The sequence below is a fragment of the Primulina eburnea genome, chromosome 7, assembly GCF_022965805.1.
Source record: "Primulina eburnea isolate SZY01 chromosome 7, ASM2296580v1, whole genome shotgun sequence".
Classification (NCBI taxonomy): Eukaryota; Viridiplantae; Streptophyta; class Magnoliopsida; order Lamiales; family Gesneriaceae; genus Primulina; species Primulina eburnea.
This window is the reverse complement of record NC_133107.1, coordinates 7,647,453-7,666,183: the sequence shown is the minus strand read 5'-3', so window position 1 is coordinate 7,666,183 and position 18,731 is coordinate 7,647,453. Positions and strand designations below refer to the sequence as shown.

At 30.8% G+C, this 18,731-nt stretch overlaps 2 protein-coding genes across 3 annotated transcripts; one reads left to right on the top strand and one right to left on the bottom strand.

Moving 5' to 3' along the window:
- Positions 1–4,369: 4,369 nt before the first annotated feature.
- LOC140837084 (non-specific lipid transfer protein GPI-anchored 1) lies at positions 4,370–5,543 on the bottom strand. Its single transcript, XM_073203088.1, has 2 exons — positions 5,008–5,543; positions 4,370–4,695 (listed from the first exon to the last, which is right to left on the bottom strand). Exons 1-2 carry the CDS (start codon positions 5,330–5,332, stop codon positions 4,487–4,489), a joined length of 534 nt encoding a protein of 177 aa, XP_073059189.1. The 5' UTR covers positions 5,333–5,543; the 3' UTR covers positions 4,370–4,486.
- Positions 5,544–17,409: 11,866 nt separating this feature from the next.
- LOC140837083 (transcription factor TCP20-like) lies at positions 17,410–18,667 on the top strand. 2 transcript variants are annotated; one of them, XM_073203087.1, is made up of 3 exons: positions 17,410–18,226; positions 18,307–18,356; positions 18,479–18,667. In XM_073203087.1, the coding sequence occupies exon 1, from the start codon at positions 17,463–17,465 to the stop codon at positions 18,222–18,224; it is 762 nt and encodes a 253-aa protein (XP_073059188.1). In that variant the 5' UTR covers positions 17,410–17,462; the 3' UTR covers positions 18,225–18,226; positions 18,307–18,356; positions 18,479–18,667. The 2 variants fall into 2 exon arrangements, with proteins under 2 accessions (XP_073059188.1, XP_073059187.1); XM_073203086.1 differs by having other exon boundaries at positions 17,411–18,356.
- Positions 18,668–18,731: the final 64 nt, after the last annotated feature.

The window sequence follows — 18,731 nt, the reverse complement described above, 5'->3', positions numbered from 1 at the left end:
TTATCTTATTAAATTTATTTATTCCAAAATTAAATTCTGAAATGGCTCTTCTTTTCATCATCATATATGAGTTGAATCCTTTCAAGATGTAATGTTCGTTTAAATTTAGATTTGTTCGTTGTTAAGAAATACATACATATGAAAACAACGAGACATTAAGTTTGAAATCTATCTTTCATGATCAAGAAATAAAAAATAATATTCTTCTATTTATACAAAATTTTAATTATTATTTGTTATTAATGTGTTTTTTTTTTATATTACAAAGTTTATGGATACATGATAGTATAATGTCCCGTAATGGAAATGATTAGACCAATTCTAAAGAAAGCACACATATTATTAGAAGACACCTTTTAAAATTTGTTGACATTATTTTGAAATACACATAGTAAATGTTAATAAAATAAATTTTCTGATTTATACATAATCTACTTATGATCAAACGTTTCATTTTTCTTTCGGAGTAATAGGTTGTTGTGTATATTAAGAAAAGATTTTGTAAATTAAATCACAACCCATTTGGATAAAGATATTGAAGAAATTTTTTTTGTTATCATTCAAATGTGTCAAACACGTATCATGTCACAAAATTGTTTGTGAATGTGGATTTAGACGAAATTACTGAATTTTTTAAAAAGTATTTTTTTTATTAATTTTATTGAATGTGATTTAAAAATATTTTCTCATCACATATTAAAAAATAATAATATATAACTTCTCGAAAAGTAAATAATTAAATATATATTAAGGTTGATGGACGACATCAATACACTAAACGCGATAAACATCATGTTATTGTCTTAGGCTAACACGATCTAAAATTTTGATATATGATAGTGATTATTATCCAAAAAAATTAATCGACATGCATTGTATATAAGAAACCTTTTAAAATTAGTGAAAAAATAGTTTTATTTTTATTTTTTATAATTGTATTATTTTTTAAAATTTAAATATCTATTCATTTTTCACTAATTTTTAATAATATCATCTCGTGCATCGCACGGGTTAAATACTAGTCATTAAAATATTTGAGTTGCAATAAGAAATCAAAACGTAATATTTGAGTTATACAATTTAAAATATTTGAATTACATAGTTACCACCAACTATAGTTTTTGGTAAAACGACAAACGATTAAACTTACGATTGGTATCAAATCAATATCAGAGGTTCGATTCTAATTATTATTTTGTGACGTCGATTTTCATTGAGTGCAAAAAATGTAATTATTGTGAGAGAGATTGTTTTCTTATAAATTCAAACGAGGACACAACATACCAATATGTTTTTATAATATTCTCATCTTTGATAAAATAGTAAAAGATTATAAGACATTTTTCTAACATAACCAACACATTTCAAATTAGTTATTAAAATCTTTTCTAATTCAAACTTTCAATCCAATGACATGAGGGATGATCATGATGTAATTTGGACAGGTTTTTAATTTATAAAACATGAACTAAAGTTTGAAATGTTTCGGGCATGGCAATTTTTCGATTTATAGCAACAAGTGAGAACAATATATTAGAAGCCAAAGAAAAATTACTAATTTTCTATAAATTATATTTAAATAGAATAATAACCAATGAGTTTCTTTAAAATAAAAAATTCCTAATTATACTTAAGAATGATATTGGATAAAATAATAATCAATATTTAAGATCGAATAAAAAAATACTACTGATTGAGTATGATATAATTTATTTATTTAAATCTGCAAATTAAATTACGCTTAGTTTATATGTAATTAATTATGAAGCCAAGTCCATCACGCACTTGAAAATCCTATAAATAGGTAAAGATTTTCACATTAAACGTAAGTTCTCATTTTATTTTTAAACAATCTTGTTTTCTCAAGAAAACTTAGTTGAGTGGTGCTAACTTTAGCATTGAAGAGTTTTGATCATGCAATTCTCGATACCTATGACGTTTCTTCGTAATTTCGATGAAAAACCATGAAACTTACTTTTCGGAATTGTTAATGATGCCAATGTTCTGAAAAGAGTGAAAAAACGCGGTTTAAGTTTGAAGTATGAGAAAAAAAATTGCTATATTTTTTTAATGTTTTTTTTTAAACAAACTTTAACTTTTAAAATTTAGTCAAAAACTTGTGAGAGAAGGTCTTACGGGTTGTATTTTGTGAGACAAATCTCTTATTTGGGACATCCATGAAAAAATATTACTTTGTATACTAAGAGTATTACTTTTATTCTGAATATCGGTAGGATTGTCCTGTCTCACAGATAAAGATTCGTAAGACCGTCTCACAAGAGACTTACTCTAGAATTTATTTAACACAATAAATATTTAATAATATAAATTTGTTTATTAAAAATTTCTAAAGACATCGAAATAAAATTGATCTCGAATAATTTCTTTCTTTGAGACTAAGAAACGACCTTGACCTAGCAATGATCGACCAAATTTTTACTATACACAATTTGTGATTTTGAAACTTAAATATTTGATAAATTAAAAATTTATGCATTTATTTTAAATTTTTGGATATTCTATGTCATTTAATATATTAATCAAATTAACACGATAAAAATTATAACAAAACTGAAAAATAAATTTCGTACTACCCGCTTAATTTTGTAAAGCTTAAAGCTTAATCGTGACATTTCGTCACACTTCATACTTTTTATAACCTTGATAATAACTGACTACTCGAATTTATCACCCGAATTAAATATCACCCTGATTCTCTCATTTAAGAAAACAAATGAGCCACTTTCAAAATAATCATTTGTTATTTGAATGTTCGAGTTGATGGAATAAATAAATATTAAACAATGATCTAGATCGAGTTCGATTTCTCATATCATACTTTTTTGGACAAATTTGTCACAGAACTTATTCAATGTGATTCATCCAATTAACGTGATTTATATAGACTATCAAGTTAGTTCACCTAATACGCACAAAAAAATAACAACTGCGGATTCCCACTTCATAAAAAAAAAAAATCAATTGTTTCTGCATACGAATCTGTTCAATCTTATTCTGATTTCTAAAACATAAATCAATAAACATTAATAAATTAACTCACACAAAGAAATCATAAACTTAGAATAAATTAACATAAAAAATATAATTTTTACACTTCATATATCGAATGGTTCAAGAACCTACTTTGTCATGCAAAATATAAACAATAGAATCCCCATGGCTATGCAAAATATCAATAGTGCAACAAAGATACAGAATATATGTTTTGTTCACTAGTCTAGATTTGAAAGAGAAAGAATAATAATTATTCGCATTCGCATATAAACAAACAAAATATTTGAACTTTAATTCTCAATTATGCTGTGCAACATGTGAGATTTTGTCGTCCATGATTTACGATCGAATTATTTCTGTTACATCTGAAATATTTTCTTCTTGTGATATGAACTTTTTGAACATCAAGTTTTATGAAAATAAAATAAAATAAAATTATTTAATGATATTAAATAAATAAAAAACATTCACGATTCAAAACAGAGTCGTTTTACGCTCGGGTCGACCACCCTTAATAATAAAAATTAAACAAAAAGATATTGTAACAGAGTCCCACTTGTCTGTGTGTTATTTTATATATAAAAAAACTTATCTAAAACGAGTTAGACCATCTTCAACCCACTGTACTACATTCTGCACTATATTCTACCCTACAATAGTGTAACACTAAATTCATCTCCAACCTATCTACACAACATTCTACACTAAAAAAGAATATTCTCAGAATATTCTTATAATATTAATTTTAATTCAATAATAGCTATTTATAATTTCATTACACAATTATACATAATAAATATAATTATGTTATTTCATTATTTATTAAAAAATCGATTAAAAAAATAGAATTATACCATCTATTTAATTTTTAAAAAAAATTTTAAAAAAATTTAAATTATTATTTATGTTTCGAGAATAAATTATTTTAAAAATTTAAAAATAAAAATATTAATTATATAATTAATATATAATAGAATATTAAATATTTATAATTATTAAAAAACCAAAAAAAATTAAAAAAAAATAAAAATAGATGCATGTAGAGTTGCTTTTAGAGCAACTCTAGTCCAGCACCATTTTTGGTGCTGGATTGGAGTGAAAATCCTTGCTCCACAATGGAGCAACTCCATTGTGGAGCAAGGATTGGAGTTGCTCATAAAAAATTGTATTCCCTTTAAAGCACATTTCTAATCTTGTTAAAATGATGATTTATTTCACAAATTTGAAACACCACATTAAATTAATGAGTTTAAAACCTGGAAATAAATCAACCAACCTGCGGTATCTACGCATTCTTAGAACATGCACAGATACAAAACTAGCTAGAGTTACGTATTAAATTTTGACAAAAAGATCAGCAATCTAGAAATGGAACCAAATCGATATTTTAAGAGTGCGTACGACATTTGACTTACAACAGATCTCGTGAGCAAGAAAAAACAGATGGATAAAATATTGATGGAGCTCAAAATCAAGCATGGAAAAAGAGAATGGAGAAGATAGGCAGAATGGAAACCAGCAGCTGCACCAGAACCGGCTGAGGCTTGCGCCAAATTCCACTAGAATTCCCACCACCTGTCGTGGGCGCCGAAGGAGTCGCCGTGCTTGGGGTCGTCGTTGCGATGGAAGAGTTGGTGAAGATAGCAGCGTCAGGGGATTTCGGATCCAAGTTCAGAAGCTCTGCATGTCCACGCAGGAATTACATAATAAAGTGAAACCCGAGTTTCTTCGGGAAAGATTACCAAAAATCTTGTTCACATTTAAGCTTTTTGCTTCTAGACTCGGGAGATGCATGTTTTTTTTGTCATGCCCCTAGTGAACGTACACTCGGAAAATTATATATATAATGATAATAAAAAAAATGAATATATTGAAATATGAACAACGTTTACCTATTAAAAGAACCAAGATTCAAAATAAATGAACTTAAACGATAAATTTGGCTATTTCCCCAGTTTGTTTGTGTATGTAAGAAAAAAAATGAAAGCTTACTGGGGCATTCGCTGATACTCGCATTGGTGAGCTTACAGGAAGACGACAACAGAAGCAAGCGAGCCTCCTGGATTCCCATGCTCTTCAAGGCGGAGTTGGACCCGTTATGAATCTGCTCAATCAAGAAACACAGGCAAGCGGGGTCGCGGTCCTTGATCTCCGTCACGGAGTCGCAGCAGACCTTGCTCGGCGTGTCCGCCTTGGCCGTGACGAAAGGCAAGCAGTCGGTAACCTTCTGAAACTCCGACGCGCACTTCGTGGCGAGCGTGTTGTCGGCGGCGTAAGCAGAACCCACAACTATAGCCAGCAGCAGCACCGCAAGCATCTTCAATGTTCCAGCTCTGGCAGACAACTCCGTCGTACTTTTTTCTGAAAGTCTCTTCGTTTTTCGATGACGTAGAACTCGAGAAGGAGATCGATACGAATAAATGTAAGACAAAGTCCTTTACTGCGTGGATAGAAAGATACAGAGTGGTGGTTGTGGCGAGCGAGTTAAGGCATTTAATGGAGAGGGCGGTGGCTGCAAGCGGGGCTGGCTGGTTGTTTATTTATTACGGATGTGATATTAAAAGGCTCTGGGTTTGACCACGCGTCTCCCAAGTTTGGCCACGTGGCACTGTCTTAATATTAGGTATACTCGCATTTCCAATACCAAAATACATAGGTTTGTTTTTTCAGGTGGAATAAGATTATGATTGAAAGAAATAAATTTTATAAAAACAATTCTTGTAAAGAAATATGATTAAATGCTGAAACATGTCAATCTATAATGTCATGAATAACATATTTTAACTATTTATATCATTAAAATAAAAATAATATATATAAACTTACAAGATGACTTTGATGATTCTTTCTAAATGGGAGAATGAATTATGATTGATTATAATTTTAAATTTTTTTAAATTCTGATTCTATTGTAGCTTAAAACAAAAGCTTATCACTTTAATTTTTCTAATTATAGTTTAAACCAAAGTTTGTCTCTTTAGTTTTTGCTTTATCAAATTAATGAAATTTACTATTCAATCACATATTATTAGGAATACTTTATCTTTTATTAAAATGGAAAAAAGTTGGAATTTACTTTAATTAATGATACTAGTACTATTCTTGCTGTGCAATGCATCTATTTTATTAAATTTTATATTAAATATAATTTTTATTTTTATACAATAAATTATATATAATGATATCAGAGTAGTGTTTCCATGTTTATATATGTGGAGCATTTTTTTTAAATTGCAACATATTTGTAAAAAAAATTGATATCGTGGAGAAATGTATTCTGGGGAAAAATATAGTATTTTTTTGACGAAAAATTAACTTGTTTTGAAGACAAAAAGCAAATATAATACTTAATATTATAATATTTAATCATCTCACATAATGATTAAAAGTTCGAAGATAATATCTTTGTATCTTTCTTTCATTCAAGAAATGAATTTATTAAAGAACTTTAGATGTTATAACAACTTGAAAAAAATCACTTCAGTTAGAACTCGTTCGCTATCTACGTTGAAACTCCTAATATATTCTACAACACTAGCACACACAAAAACATTGTCGATCTTGGTAGCTTAATTAAGTACTTAATCTTACAAAGAATTAGCAATGTATAAGCAAGTAATCCATTTCGAATAGTGTTGGGAATCCGTTCCCTTGGCTGATATGTTTTGGGAATAAAATATTACCTAACACCCGATCAAGATATATATATTTTCTCACGTTAAAATTCGTCATAATTATTATTTATAATATAATATTCATTATAAATAATTTTTTATACCAAAATCCCAATTTTGGAAATTTATAATAATTTTATATACAATGCTCTTACTCGTTTCATTAATAAATTATAATTGAAAACGAATAAAATTGTGATAAAATTGATATTCAGTAAGATAACTAATGAATAAAATTATTACCACTTGGAATCAAATGATTAAATCTAGTCATCCTTCTAAAAAAATATTAAATATTAAATAAAATGTTTTTTAAATTATTTAATGTGTGAATTTTGAAAAGATTATATCTTAAATTAATTTATTTGACCTTTCAAATTTCGTTCCCCATCGACCTAATTAATTGTCTTCTGTGTTTCCATGCTGCTACCGACTTTGATTTGTGTGCAGTTGTTCACATGCCCTCGATTAATGTACACGAGTCCTGCCCAACTTTCAGGCAGGCAGGCTTTCTTGTTTAATTTGCTATGATTTAATTAATAAAAATAAAAAAACAAATCTAAAAATAAACGTGTACATGCAGCAGCCAAAATATTTCTCCTTTTTTCCCCACGATATCAGTTTGAGATTTCCATAAAATTTAGATTAGAAGTTCCGAAAATTCGTTCACATTAATTTCTAAATTTTTTATCTGGATCAAGATTTTTTTTCAAATTGACTCTAGAATTTCGAACAAGGTTAAAGGAGGACGGTAGGCGAGACGTTGCAGAAACTTTTTGTTTGGTACCTTGTGTCTTTCTCGAAATTCTGAAACGACAACGATTCTTTTAGTCGAGGCAAGGATAAATCCTTTATCCGCAAGACAATATTGCCCGTATACAAGTGCTTTACGTTAACGGCAATCGTCCCTAAGATACAACGACTAGTATCAAAAGAGGTAGCACAACGATCTCTTGATTATCAACGAACAACTTGTGCAGAATGCTTTCAAGTGATTGAAACGAAAATTTGCAGCAATATGCAATGCCAAAGTCGAAAAGATATGCGCAAGAGAATGCAGGTAAGGGATATTTATAGAGCACCAAGGCTTGTCTCGAATGGACACGACCTTTCGTACAAAGGTGCAACCTTGGTAAACTAGATGTGTTGTTTCGGTGAAAGAATGCAACCACTGGAGTAGGGACACACTCTATGGATGAATGAATACCCACTCATGTATGCAACGTTTTGAATTTGGACGTGTATGGTGTTTCGCGCATCCAGAATCAGAGGCGCGCGCGCACCCGCGCGACATTACGTGCGGCCGCGTGCATGGTTCTGTTCTGCGTACACTGAAGGCCAGTGTGGCGCGCGCGTACGCGCGACTTCATGCGCAGTCATGCGATGGCTTCTGTCCGTGCACTCGAATGCGCGCATCGGCGCAAGAACACGCGCTGGGGCGCGCCAACTACTGCACTCGGACGAAAATTCGAACACCATTACCAACCAATTTTATTGTTTCAAATAATTTTGGTCCAAAAAAAAATTAAGATTGGTCAAAGCCGAGCGGGCGCGCGCGTGTGTTTTTAATTCACCGAGACCTAGCTTAGTAGCGTCTCACCCCTTCTAAAAGCTTTGGTACCCCTTGGGGCCCAAACCCTTAGTCCACACTAGAACTTACAAGGAGGAAAACCTTTCTCTAAGCTACCAATGTGGGACAACCACATTTCCATTCACATTTCCATTTTATTCACATTTTCTCTAACAAAACTTTCTCAGGAGGAGACCATAAATTCGAACAAAAGGAAGAATATTTTTGAGCAAGAAGAAGAATATTTTCGAGCAACACCCCTTTGCCCTACACGTTATTAAGAAAAAATTATACGTGAGTTTATTGTTTTCGACATAAGTATATGTTTTAAGTCGATTGAATATGCCTTCTTTGTGAATTTACAAAAGTATAGTTTCAGGTATTGTCATGATTCGGAATATTATTTTGATAGGAATTCCGAAATTTATGATATGATATGACCTCTAAGCAGTTGGATTATAACCATTTTATGGTCTTGTCTCTTATTAGATTAAAAATTAAGTACTAATAGGCGATCAAACACGCAGGTGTCGAACACTCTATGCGGAGTCCAAGATTTATATCGTGGATCCTCTATATATATATATATATATATATTTGTGAAATTATTATGTTAGATGTCATTTCTCCTCGTAATACAATATCACCAAGGATTTCTTGACGTATCGATATCTTTTTTTCCAAAAAAATAGATAAAAAGTAGGAATGATGTGACTAATATCCTTCGATGAGCCAACATACTATGGGTCTTGTAAAGAAGTTAGTTTGGTTGTCATTTGATTAATGTTAGAAACGTATGGGGGGAAACTAAAATGACGTACTTTTAAAGGCCAAAAGTTCCAATCAATATTTTAAACTAAATATAGATAAAAAATATATTTGAACATAATAGATAAAAATACAACAAGATCCCTTTATATCGTAATTGTCCAAATTTCAACAAAACTCCTAAAAGAATAAGGAACATACCAAGAACTTGTAACACTTTGTATTCGCAATGTTTTGATTATATTGAACAACATGAATCGGTTGAAAATGTAGGTGTATTTTCGAGTGTCTGATAGTGTAACCTTATTCCACTATGAGGTAAGAGTCTATTTATATATTTTCAAAAGTCGTAAGGGTTTTTTTTTTTTTTGCTATTAATTGTGTATCTTGGATGTGAATGAATCTGATTCGTTGGATCTAAATCTCATGGTGTAGATTACATCTCATTTGGTGAGTCACAACCATTGGATCACATCTTTTTTTATCATAATCAACCTAATATGTCAATTTGAATTGGACGTTCTAGATCGTATCTTTTCAAGATGATTACAACCTTTGGACGTCTGCTTAGATCTAGTGGATCTCAACCATGAGTCTTAATCTAATGGTCCAAAATTAATCTCCTTGATCAAGATCAATTCAGCCCATCTGAGCATCATCCGATGGTTCTGGTCGCACCAATTCTTGAATCATCTCACCCTTCCATCCTTACCCTTCAGTTCATGACCCATCAGCTCGTAACTACTGCTGTGTCACTCGCACAATCACTCGCAACATCACACAATCACTTCCATGTATACTTTGACTATATCACAACCATGTCATCAAACTACCATTTTCGAGTCGTATAAGGAAATACTTTTCACCACCAATGCATCCTTTGCGTTCGCGCAGACTCAGGTCCGGACTGCACCTCCATCGCCGTCTGTTGACATTGGCATGACTTGACTTAAACATAAGTAAACAATTACATTACATAATCGTATACGAAGAAGGTTTCATTCGATTGGTTTTCCAAGATAAGACAAGTTTCTTCTCCTCTCATACACAACATTAATGGACTTTTAATTACTAATTTCAATAATTAATTTCTCATTTACTCGAAATTGGTTTTTGATCATATTTTAAAATATTTTCTCTAAATACTGATTTCAATTTTCAAAGTAAATATCAATTTTTTAACAGTCGATTAAATTTCGAAATTTAATGGGCCTCAAAACCAGTATCAAGCAATTATTTTTAGGATATCACAATAATTTATATTTCACATATAAAATGCCAATTATTATTATATAAATAACATTAAAACACCAGCCTATTTTAAGCCTAGTGGACTAGTGACAAATTTGTCCTTCCAATACTTACATTAGTAGGCAAAATAAAAATGTCATTTTTTTTTCAAGAAAAAAGTATTCAACCCAAATAAAGCTGGACTGGGCCTCAACTATGAGTTAAGTAGTCTTCAAAGCTGCGGATTGCACTTATTTTATCAGAATAAATTATGATTTAAGTCGAAAATTTCAACTGAATTAATCAAATTTTGTAGAAGACTATTATTTTGCTTCTAAATAAAACTATCACTTTCTGATATGATCACCTCGACGTTGACGCATTGATAAATTACATTTGACAAAAACTTGTGTTAGACAGTCTTCCAGGTCGTATTTTGTTAGACAGATCTCTTATTTGGGCCATCCATAAAAAAATATTATTTTTTATGCTAAGAGTATTACTTTTTATTGTGAATATCGGTGGATAGACCCGTCTCACAGATAAAGATTCGTGAGACCGTCTCCCAAGAGACCTACTCATTACATATTCACCATTGATTATGAAATTTTCCAAAAAATGATTTTGGGAGATGAAAATGTGTATTTGATATTAATTTTTGAGAAGTAAGTTTCCCCTTTTTATAGCAAATCATGTAAAATTACTATCTTCCAAAAATATTTCCGTCCTCTAATATTGTTTCCTAAAAATATATCTGTATCTCAACTTTTTTTTCACTATTCTACAGAAATAATCTATTATTATTTTTTAGTTTAATATAATAATTTCAAATCTTTTAGGGATGTATTAATTTGAATATTTTTAAATTATACATGATGATTTAATATATTTTTTTAAATTTTAATTAAATTAAAATTTTGAAAATTGTTCATTCAAATGACGTAATTAATCGCTTTGATTATTGCCAACTGAATCATACTCGCAAGTCAAACATATGTGTATGGGGTAGGCTTGTTTTGTCTCGAGTCTATAGAGAATTTAGTTAGACTCGTTTAGCTCAAATTTAATGGGAAAACAAGACTTAGTTGCCGCTGATTTTCCAAGTGTTGGACTAGATATGAGGTTGATTTTACATTCTTTTTTCACCATACACTGCACACTCTTAATCAAATACTACGCTATTTCCACGTACTCATATAATTTAATTATTTTAAAAGTTCATTATTATAAATGATATTTATCATGTTCTTAAGATGATTTTTAATATTTATCAAGTTCGTATTATACAAAATATAGCAAAAAAACTATTAAAAAATACATTAAATAATATTTACATTTTCAATGTCTAGCCCGTCCTATTTTAAAATCTTGGCTACGCCCCTGATGGTACAGAAATTAATGTATTCGATTTTCATTTATTGCAAGAAGTACAATTATTAGGAGAGAAATTTTTGGGATGCAATAATTGTTCTTGTTTGTTAGATCAATCGAAAATAATGTTTGGCCTGTGGAACAGTTTAAAAGATTTGAAATGCATAATCACCGATAACTATTACCATTAAGCGACAAGCTTTCGTTTCTACAATATAACTGAGATAAAAAAAAAAAAAAAAAGTGTGGACAACGATAATGATTTATGAGGGTTTAGTGTTTTGAGTTCAAATTTGCACCACATCATCGATAAGATAGACAAGTGTGATAACTCGAAGTCGAGCTCAAGCTTAACCCAGAAGTTTTGTTTGTTTTTCGAGCTCTGAGACCCGAAAAAAATTCTCCACATATTCTAAAAATCTATTCTTTTATTTTATTATTTATTGAACTCTCTTTAAACAGTTTGAAAACTACATATAAGTTTAGCTTGAATTGAAAGTTGTATATTTCATTGGTTTTACTTTTCCAAATAATTTCATTTTTAAAAAAATTAAATATGAACACAATGTTGTCGTTACCTAAATTCTTGGAGGCAGAAAGGAAAAGTCAATAAATATAGGTTGGTTGCATGCGGAATTTTCAAATTGATTTTGAGTTTCATGCCTTTTTGGAATATTCTATTTTTTTTTAAAAAATATACATGTATTATATAATAAATAAATAAAATAAAATAATTTTTTTTATTGAATATAAAATAAATAACTTTGAATTAAAGTGATTATTACAATGGTATCATATGTCAACAGCTTTGATTAAAAAGGGGTGTCCCATATGTCTCGAAGCTGGCCAACATAATACACAACGCACCAAAATTCGATCATCAGTCCCACCTACTATTTCTTTATCATTTTTAATTCTAAATATTATAATTTATATCAGAATAAAAGAATATAATTTTTTATGTATTATTAAATGAAATTAATTTTTTTAAATTTTTATTAAAAAAAGTACTTGCAATTAAAACATAGATTGCCACTTCTACTCAAACACCAATGGTTATCATATTAACATTAGTAGTAAATTGGAATTGACTCGTGGCGTGCTACTTTCAAATTTGTGGACGTAAAAGAACCGATCGAACTGAATAATATTTATATTTTTACATTTAGAGTCATATTTTGAAATTTTTCGAGTGCATCAATTAAAATTTGAATTTGAATTCAATTTTTTAGGTTCGAGTTTAGCTACGGAGCTCTTTAAATAAGTATTTGAATACAGTTCGTGACATTGATTGATTTAAATATATAATTTTTGGCAAAAATTTGTGTGAGACGGTCTCAATGGTCGTATTTTGTGAGACAGATCTCTTATTTGAATCATCCATGAAAAATATTACTTTTTATGCTAATTTTTTTTTTTGAATATCGGTAGGATTGATTTGTCTGACAGATAAAAATTCGTCAGACCGTCTGATAAGAGACATACTCATATTTAAAATGTCGACATGGATATATATTTTAAAGTCCCAAATGACTCTCAAATTATAAGAAAAAAAGTTTAGCTCGTGTCTAATTCGAAATATATACATTCAAGCGAATATCGAAATCGATTCGGAAAGTTAAACAAAGGCATGATTCATTTGTATAGGGAAAAATGCCAGAATTCAAGTGGTCGATGTATTACGTGAAAGAATGTTTTAAGTCATATCCTCCTCTATATTGGATTCGATTTTCAAAGATTGATAATTACTATTTTTCAAATAAATTGAAAAGCTAGAAGCCAAAAAGCTACTACTTTCAAAATTTAAAGTTATGTTTTAATATTTTTTCCTCACATTTGTATCGTTTGGTTTTTGAGCTGAGAGAAATTTGTTAGAATTGAATATCAAATTCGAAATTTCATCATAAACTTGAAGTCATGATAGCATCTGAGTTATAAGTCATCAAACATATTTACATTTAAATACATAATTAGATTTTTTTTCAAAGAAAAAAGTTATTTCAAAAAGCTCTTATTGAAAAAAATATCATTTTTTTCACCATGATTGTTTCTACATTTAAATTGGACAAAAACTAGTTTGTAACAAAATGATGTGTCTCGGTGAACCATCAAACTTAAATTACTATTCTCAAAACAAAATGAGTGCAATAGTGAGCATGATAGAATCCAAAAGAATAGAAGATTTATTTCATTCTAAGAGAAACAATTAAAAAAAGAGAGATTTTTGGATAAGAACTAAATAAAATACTAAGACTAAAATTGGCGAACAAGATGAAATAATAAATATAAACTAAAATTAAACAGCCAAGGTGAGTGACCGAAGAATTCGGTTGGGATTAATTCTAGCAAGCGGACTAGGTCAAGTTATAGTAAATGAACTAACAGTCCAAGTATCGATCCCACAGAGACTATTATTTAATTACTAAGATTCAATTATTTTATTTAATCTAGGTAAACAATAACGAGCGATTTGATTATTATTTCAACTAAATAAATTTTAAACTAATTTATGCGAATTTAATGACTAAATCAAATATCAGAGAAGCTTGGAACTTGGGGATTTTCAAATTTAAATAAAATGACCGGAAACACACGACGGTGACAAACCTTGATTAATATCATGCACGTGAATTATTTAACTATAGATTATTTCAATGTCACGATGCAATTCTCTGATTTAATTATAAATCTATTTCTAGAGTTTATAATTCTATTTTCATTTAACAGCTCAATTATTTCTAATTGAATTTAATTAAACAAAAACGCATTTATCAACAATGGAATTACAGTTGTCGCCTAAAATCGCACACTGAAACCGAATACTATTTCTAGTCGGTTTAACCGTGTGTTGATTAATATTTTTGAAGCTAATTTCAATCTATTCTCTTTCGAGTCAAGATCGAACGACAAACATGCAAATAATTGGCCAGATCAAAAGCATGAAATTCACGCAAACATTAATCAATAACATAAAACAAATTTATAAATCAAACAATCCAATAAATAAACAAAAATCAGTCGTTTGTCCCTATCGTGGTCCCGATCACAGAAGAAACTACTCCATAAATTCAAAACTAAAGTCAAATTTAATGTTTGAATTTATGTCTAAAAATACGAAAATAAAAGAGAAGAAAAAGCTCAATGACGGTGCACGGATCTTGCGTGTAAAGTGCGATGTTTTTCCTCTCGTTTCTCCCAGTCGTCGTCGTCTTTTAGAGTCTCAAAGCTTGCGCCTCTTTTTCTCTCCAAGCCGGCCGTCTTCTTTAGAAATTCAACAACCTATTCTTTGGTCTTTCTTCCCTTTTATTCTTCAGCCCAAATCACGAGCAAATCTTTGCCAAATTCTCGATCTGATAACATGTACACGGACCCCGTGCCTGCATCCGGAGAGGGGTCCGTGTAGACTCGGTCAAACTTTCATTCCAGGCTGTTGGACACGGACCCCGTGTAGAGGTCCGTCTAGGGTTCCGTGTAGACTCTGGATTTTGTCTTCTTTTTGCTCCTGAGGCACGGACCCTTACACGGGGTCCGTGTATGGGTCCGGGTAGTCTCGAATTTTCTCTTCTTTGGGGGTTGATGTACACGGACCCAAAGACGGGGTCCGTCTCTGGGTCTGTGTGTGGCCTTCGTGTCTTTTTCCTATTTTTCCGGGTGTTTCTGACGTGGCATTGTGAAGTTTGACTTTTCCTTCATTTCTTTGGCTTTCACCCTCTTTTGGTCAAACCTGCAAATAGCCATAATGAGACAAAATAAACGCGAAACTCGGAATAAAAATGCCAGATAAGCACGAATACGACAAAATAAGATCCCTAAAATGCTATATAATTCGTGCTTATCAATGAGCATAATAAAAAGAGGAATTCAATATTAATTTATGATTCAAAGTAGTTACACTATTCAATTATATCAATTTTCATCGACTAAAAATCATTTATTTATGTAGTTCCAAGTAATTAACCTTATAATTACAAAATATCCAATAATTGTGTTTCTCTAATGTAATTGACTACACTCATCATCAAGTCAACTTTATCAGTAACCAACATTGCACAATAGCGTTTCATATATATTAAAATAGTTTTTTCGATTTGTGAAAACAATTAATCCTGAAATATAACAACCGAGATAATGCAATTGATAAATCCAGTTTCATCGATTTATTTATATTAAATATGCTATGATATCACAACGCGTCTAATCTATCGCTACTCATGTATCAATGGTTCACGACAAATACAGATCATTGAATTCATAGATAGCAATAGAAAATTATACATCAAATTAAATTGTCAGATTATTCGACATACTTTCATAGAATTAAATCACAAATCAACAAATACTTGAATAAATAAAAATATTAAATTAAAACACAAAAACTTCACGACGATAAATTGAAATAGATATATATCCATTGAATCTGAAAATTAGCCAAGCATAACTTGGTTTACAATCTCATATAAAACAAAGAAAAGATGAATACTAGAATTTTTGAGAAATTGAGAGAAAATTCATGCACCTCATGCTTTTTGTATACTTGAAGATTGTGTAATTCCAATGATATTGTAGTCTTTCATGGGTGGGACAAGAGAGAATATAGAATAAAAAAATAAAATACAAAAATAAATACAATCATTTACCATGATAGGATGAAATCTATTTTTATCATCAACTTCGAGCTCTATATACAGTCACAAATATACGACCACGCTTTGTTCTAGGTTTTCTTTTGTTATCGTCATTTTTCAAAATTCCATCTTGTCAATTTCAAATATTATTAAAATAACATTTTTAGCTCAAATTTATTCAAAGATCAAAAACTTTTTCATACAACAAAAAAACACAAAAATATATCAATTAAATATGTCGAAAATTAAAATAATGAAAAAGATAACAAAAAAAAAATACAAAGTACCTATCACAAAATAAATTATTCTATGAAATAATTATGATTCCTTAGTTTGAGTGATGATGAATCCTTGTTCCTTAAAGCTGAAGCTTAAGCCTCTCTTCTTGTTAACTAATTTGACACTCGACCTGCCCGCAGCAAGACAACCAATTAGCAAAATTTTCAAATTTGGTACCATTAGTATTACACAAGATTCGTTTTAAAACAACTTCTTTTATATTTCATCCGGATAATTCTTCATGTATAAAAAAAACTCATTGGATTGAGATGGATCCCAACAAAATCGGTGGTTTCTATCACAATCTAATGACCGTCGATACGTCGAGACAAGTTCTTTGACTTTCTCTATACAAAAAAAAACAACTGAATTGAGACAGTTTCTATCAAGATAAATGATGTTCATCACTATCTAATAATAACAATATATCGAGAAAAATTCTCTCGATATAATATAGAATAACAGTGTATTTTCTTTTTTTTTTTAGTATAGAATTTACCTATTAAAATGCAGTAAAAATCTAAAAATCTCGATCGATGACAACGCAGCTGAACTGATCATAGGAGTCTGACAAAGTGGCCCTTTTGCTCCACAGAAGATACTGCCATCAGGCAATATAATTTTGTCGTCGATTCTAATCCCTCATTTTTCCGTGTTAGAAACACCACAAGATTTCAATAATTGTAATGGGATTTCGGATTAAGACAAATAAACCTTAAAAAATAGCATGCCGCGTAGAAAAAAATCATTGAAAAACTCTGTTCATGGTAAAGATGATATTCCAAGAATTCTGCCACGGTAAATTTCTTTTTGGTTCTTTTTTTAATGGAAGTATAGCTCAAGACTTTCTTTTTTTTTTTTTCCTTTTTTTTTTTACTTACTTACGCGTCCCCTTCATCAATCAAGAGGACCCATTTCTACATTATAGAGATGGAGCACAAATCCTCAAAGGATCAGCTACCTAGTACCTCGAAAGAAAAGCCAGAGGATGATGCAAGAAAGAAGCAACTGGCCCCGAAGAGGACTTCAAACAAAGACAGGCACAAGAAAGTCGAGGGAAGAGGGAGAAGAATAAGGATTCCGGCGCTTTCGGCGGCGAGGATATTTCAGTTAACTCGGGAATTAGGCCATAAAACTGATGGGGAAACTATTCAGTGGCTGTTGCAGCAAGCGGAGCCATCGATTTTTGCGGCGACTGGGACAGGAACTGTTCCGGCTTCTGCTATTGGAGGTGCAGGGTGCTCTGTTTCTGAACAGGGGACCTCTGTTTCCTCTGCTTTGTATTCTAGATTGAGTGAAACCGTGGCAGGGATTGGAATAAGGGGGAATTTGTCTTTGAGTGAAGATTTTTTGGGAAAATCTCTTGGTGTTTGGCCTTATTTAAGTAGTTTTGGATCTGGGATTTTTCAGAATCCGAATGTTTTGAGCTCGAATTCGGGGAATCCAAGTGCTAATTGTGTGAGCAAAGTTGGGTTTCAGGGATTTGAGTTTCCAGGTTCGATCAATTCGATTCATCAGTCTCCAGGGCTAGAGCTAGGCCTCTCTCAGGAGGGGAATATGGGGGGTTTAAATCTTCAAGGGTTTAGTCAGTTTTACCAACAGATGGCTCAGAATGGAGACTACAACCGTTCCAATAATCATCAAGAACGAGATCATTCAAAGGATAATTCCCAGGGATCAACTGAATTATAGTAGTAAGGATATATTTGAAGACATTTATGGTTTGTTATCTCATGTATGTATGATTTTGGTGAGTAATGTAGTTGATCAACAGTTGTTGCAAGCTTAAAAGATCAGACTTAATGGAGCCAAAGATCAAAACAGGTAACAGAGATTTCCCTTATTTTTTCCCTAATTGTTTTAATTCCTATTTCCCTTGATTGCTGTGGTTTTTGAACTTTTTTTCCAAAGATATTGAATCTTATTTCTTTTCTTTTCAATTGTAGTTGGGATAACTTATAGTAAGAGTGCCATGAAGATTGTTTGTGATATTTCTGTGGTGTCCAATTTTGAGGTGTAATATTTATTTTTTGAAGATGTATTAGCTTCTATATAATACACAAAATTAGTAGGTCTTGTTGCTTGGTTGTTTGTTTGTTTGGCCTTTTAAATATATATACAAAACTTGGATGATATCTGAAATAGAAGAGTCACATTTCGATTCGAGTAAAATATGCAATTGTTGCGAATCTAGCTCCT